The sequence below is a fragment of the Tachysurus vachellii genome, chromosome 18 (assembly GCF_030014155.1).
Source record: "Tachysurus vachellii isolate PV-2020 chromosome 18, HZAU_Pvac_v1, whole genome shotgun sequence".
Classification (NCBI taxonomy): Eukaryota; Metazoa; Chordata; class Actinopteri; order Siluriformes; family Bagridae; genus Tachysurus; species Tachysurus vachellii.
In genome coordinates, this window is record NC_083477.1 from 21,844,398 (window position 1) to 21,849,397 (window position 5,000).

Sequence of the window (5,000 nt, forward strand, 5' to 3'; positions counted from 1 at the left end):
TCCATTTTACTGAGCACTCGAGATGGAGGAGAGCTACAGGAGGTGAAAACCGTCCTGCTGTGGAGCGTAAAACGCTTTAAATAAATTTACTGACGCAGTTAATATACCAGCGTCAGTAATATACCAGCGTCAGTAATATACCAGCGTCAGTAATATACCAGCGTCAGTAATATACCAGCGTCAGTTAATATACCAGCGTCAGTTAATATACCAGCGTCAGTTAATATACCAGCATCAGTAATATACCAGCATCGTTAATATACCAGCGTCAGTAATTTACCAGCGTCAGTAATTTACCAGCGTCAGTAATAGACCAGCGTCAGTAATATACCAGCGTCAGTAATAGACCAGCGTCAGTAATAGACCAGCGTCAGTTAATATACCAGCGTCAGTAAATATACCAGCGTCAGTAATATACCAGCGTCAGTAATATACCAGCGTCAGTAAATATACCAGCGTCAGTAATATACCAGCGTCAGTAAATATACCAGCGTCAGTAATATACCAGCGTCAGTAATATACCAGCGTCAGTAATATACCAGCGTCAGTAAATATACCAGCGTCAGTAATATACCAGCGTCAGTAAATATACCAGCGTCAGTAATATACCAGCGTCAGTAATAGACCAGCGTCAGTTAATATACCAGCGTCAGTAAATATACCAGCGTCAGTAATATACCAGCGTCAGTAAATATACCAGCGTCAGTAAATATACCAGCGTCAGTAAATATACCAGCGTCAGTAAATATACCAGCGTCAGTAATATACCAGCGTCAGTAATATACCAGCGTCAGTAATATACCAGCGTCAGTAAATATACCAGCGTCAGTAATATACCAGCGTCAGTAATATACCAGCGTCAGTTAATATACCAGCGTCAGTAATATACCAGCGTCAGTAATATACCAGCGTCAGTAATATACCAGCGTCAGTAAATATACCAGCGTCAGTAATATACCAGCGTCAGTAATATACCAGCGTCAGTAATATACCAGCATCAGTAAATATACCAGCGTCAGTAAATATACCAGCGTCAGTAAATATACCAGCGTCAGTAAATATACCAGCGTCAGTAATATACCAGCGTCAGTAAATATACCAGCGTCAGTAATATACCAGCGTCAGTAAAATACCAGCGTCAGTTAATATACCAGCGTCAGTAAATATACCAGCGTCAGTTAATATACCAGCGTCAGTTAATATACCAGCGTCAGTTAATATACCAGCGTCAGTAATATACCAGCGTCAGTTAATATACCAGCGTCAGTAATATACCAGCGTCAGTAATATACCAGCGTCAGTAATATACCAGCGTCAGTAAATATACCAGCGTCAGTAATATACCAGCGTCAGTAAAATACCAGCGTCAGTTAATATACCAGCATCAGTAAATATACCAGCGTCAGTTAATATACCAGCGTCAGTTAATATACCAGCGTCAGTAATATACCAGCGTCAGTTAATATACCAGCGTCAGTAATATACCAGCGTCAGTAATATACCAGCGTCAGTAATATACCAGCGTCAGTAAATATACCAGCGTCAGTAAATATACCAGCGTCAGTAAATATACCAGCGTCAGTTAATATACCAGCGTCAGTAATATACCAGCGTCAGTAATATACCAGCGTCAGTAATATACCAGCGTCAGTAATATACCAGCGTCAGCCTTCCTCTGAGCCTCTGTGACGTGCTGAAGTGCTTTTTATAAACGTGAAGACTGTGTCTGAGTGATTGTACACACACTGCTGTAGTGGCACACACGCACACACACACATACACGCGCACACACACATACACATATACGCACACACACACACGCATACACACGCATACACACACACACACACACACACACACACACACACACACACACACATTCAAAACTCTAAAAGTGATTTCAAATCCTTTTGTCCTGTTTTTCCTCCACAGACATTGTGGCTACAGTAAAGCCAACCAGGAGGGAGACGAGGAGCTCTACTTCCAGTGTAAGTCCCAGAAGATACCAGACTGTGTGTTACTGTAGTTTGTGACGAACAAAGTTGATGGAAGTTTATTAAAGAAATTCACAAAAATATTTTTTAGCTCCAAGATAAAAAAAAACAGGACAGAAACTTTCACCATTTGTACAGAGTTAAAAACATTGTCATACACACACACACACACACACACACACACACACACACACACACGTCTACTGTACTATAACGCTATTTAATTTGCCAGATTTTTTCTGACTTTATATAATTTCCTGTTTCTCACATCGAGGACACTCAGTTTTTCCAAAGCGGATTTCTGTGTGACCCAGAAACACTTTCACTAGCATCAGCATGCAGTGTGTGTGTGTGTGTTTGCGTGTCTGTGTGTGTCTCTGTGTGTGTGTGCGCGCGTGTGCTTGTGTGCGTGTTTGTGTGCGTGCGAGTGCATTTTTTAAAATTAACTCATAAAAGGCAAATTTCAGAATATTTAAATATTTATGCAGATGATGTTGTTCATGTGTGTGACACTTTATAAAGTTTCAGAGTTTTATATATTATGAGTAACGCGACTCGTTTGTTTCCCGTTCAGTTAAAATCCCAACCCGCAGGACGTACATCGACCCGGAGACGTGTGAAGACCTGCTGCAGGCTGTTCACACCTTCGCCAAAGAGCTCGACAACTCCAGCGTCAAGATCGAGCGCATCGTCCACACGGGTAAAACCTCTCAGCTTCCTCCTGCTCCTCTCTCACATCAAAATCAGCAGAACTTTATCATGTTATTAAACTAGTAAAATTTTTATCAAATAACAATAAAGAACCAGATCTGTACGTCAGTCTCCTCATTAACATGCCCGGGTCTATGAATATGCATTAATATGCAAATTAGAGCCACTCCCACTATCCTCCTGCCACCTTGAATAGCCTAATAACTTTAACAATCGCTTTTTATAATAACTTTTCTGTCACAGTGTTATAATATTATATTAGAAGACAGTTATCCTGGTGTTAATAAGTTTGTGGCCCCCTTCAAACCTGCAGGTGATTTTGGTGAGGTGTGCCGTGGCTGTCTGAAGCTGCCCAGTAAGCGCGAGCTGCCGGTGGCCATTAAGACGCTACGCAGCGGCTGCTCAGAGAAACAACGGCGCTCGTTCCTCTGTGAAGCGGGAATCCTGGGCCAGTTTGACCACGCAAACATCATCCGCCTCGAGGGGGTCATCACCAGAGGTGAGTATAGAGCGTGATGAGGCAGATGTGACCTGGTGAAATCTGGTGCATGTTAAAAAAAAATACAGAAGATGAAATGGATTTGAAGATCTAGACTCTTTGTCATGAAGAAGTTCTTCAGCATTCCTCTGAGTAATGAAAGAGAACTTGTGATGATGATGATGATGATGATGATGGAGCTCCATAAAGATTAGCTTAGGTGTCAAAGAAAATTGGACAGATGCTTTGGCCTTGAAGATGTAAAATAAAACAAACGAGTGAATGTGTTGATCTGGAGGAAGCTGCAGGAGGTTCGGCTTCAATTCTCACTCTCAGGTTTCCTTCAAAAAAGAAACTGAGATTGCATTAAGAAGCAAAACAAAAGACGTTACAACATGCGGCACATTCCGAACCGCAGGATTAGTGACATATTAATCCCCAAAACCACAAGAGTAAAGCTCTTGGAGAGAAAAACCCAATCAGATGAAAGAAATGAGAGCGAAGCTAGCAGTGGAATTAATCTGGAGTTAGATGAAGTTAATAAAACCTAAAGAAGCTTAAGCAACATATGAAATAGAAAAAGGAAATAAACCTGGTTCCTCTGGGGTTCTTCAGATGTTTGAGGATCATAGCTGATAAAGAAGCTCCAGGGTAAGTGATGGCACCTTTAAGCAGGAAACCAAGGCTAATGGAGCTAACAAACAATCCTCGCAGTAGATCCATGATGTGTTCGGTATCTAAAGGTTGCTTTTGGTTTCAGTTCTGTTCAGTTCAGTAGAGAAATGAAGAACCTTCCAGAGTGGAATGGTTTTAATCCAAAGCTCACAGTTTCTTGCAGTGCTAACAGTGCTAACTGGAGCTAACAGTTTCTTGCAGTGTAGTCAAGATGTGATTTCTGTCTGAGGATTGATTATTCATTTCCTACTGGTTCCTCCGAGGATCTTTGGATGGTTTGGATGCGGTTCTACATTCTGTTGAAGAGATCCAAGGCCTCCAGAAGCCACTCTGTACCTCTGACTCTCAGTTTAGTGTCTGAAGGTTGTTTTTTAGGTTTGTTCTGGTTCCTCGGGTTTCTTTTGATGATTAAAAGTTTCTAGCTGTTAAACTTTCATTTGTTTGGAGTCAGATGGAGTTACTGGAAATTTCTCCAAAACTTTTCCTAATGTGTAAACTTGGTATATTTGGGGATATTTCTGGACTGGGTTGAAGCAATCGGCTCCCCACATGCAGCTGGTGTCTCGGCTTCACACTGTAATCATTCTCCTACCGTTCATCTTCTCCTCAAACCTTCCATCATCCTCTCCCCACCTGCAATCTCTCCATCTGTCATTCGCCCACCTGTTGTCTCCAAACCATGGGGAAAGCCTGGAGCTGATTGACCAGCAGTAAGCAGTATAATTAGTCCAATAACAGAGGAGAACCTGGTGGATGTGATGGGAACAGAGCTTCTCATTGATGTGGTCAATCTTGTGGTTGCCTTGCTCACTTTTTGGTCACTTATCAGTGGTAGTTCAGCCAATCTGTGGTCACTCAGTTAGAGTTTAGATCTTCTCATTGGTCACTCTGGTAGAGCTTGGATCTTCTTTGTGGTCATTACGAGTTTGGATCTTCTCAGTGGTCACTGTGATGGAATAAAGGTGAGATAATTAGTTGTTTTTCCGCTGCTGGTTGCTGTGACGGAGGCTGGATGTTCTGATAGCTAGCTCTGGATGGTTGGATGGAGTTTATTGTAATTCATCATGGCAGTGGTTCAGACACCGACAGCTCATCACGGCAGTGTGGGTGATGGAGGAGTTTTCTCCATCTCAGCATGTGTG

At 42.0% G+C, this 5,000-nt stretch overlaps 1 protein-coding gene across 2 annotated transcripts in view; it reads left to right on the top strand.

Annotated features, from left to right (window-relative positions):
• Nucleotides 1-5,000, top strand: part of LOC132860879 (ephrin type-A receptor 7-like) — an 81,801-nt gene that overhangs the window by 71,552 nt on the left and 5,249 nt on the right. For both annotated transcript variants that reach the window (XM_060892168.1, XM_060892169.1), the window contains exons 9-11: nucleotides 1,933-1,988; nucleotides 2,569-2,694; nucleotides 3,019-3,204. In XM_060892168.1, coding sequence (XP_060748151.1) covers nucleotides 1,933-1,988; nucleotides 2,569-2,694; nucleotides 3,019-3,204 — 368 coding nt within the window. The remainder of the gene's footprint in view (nucleotides 1-1,932; nucleotides 1,989-2,568; nucleotides 2,695-3,018; nucleotides 3,205-5,000) is intronic.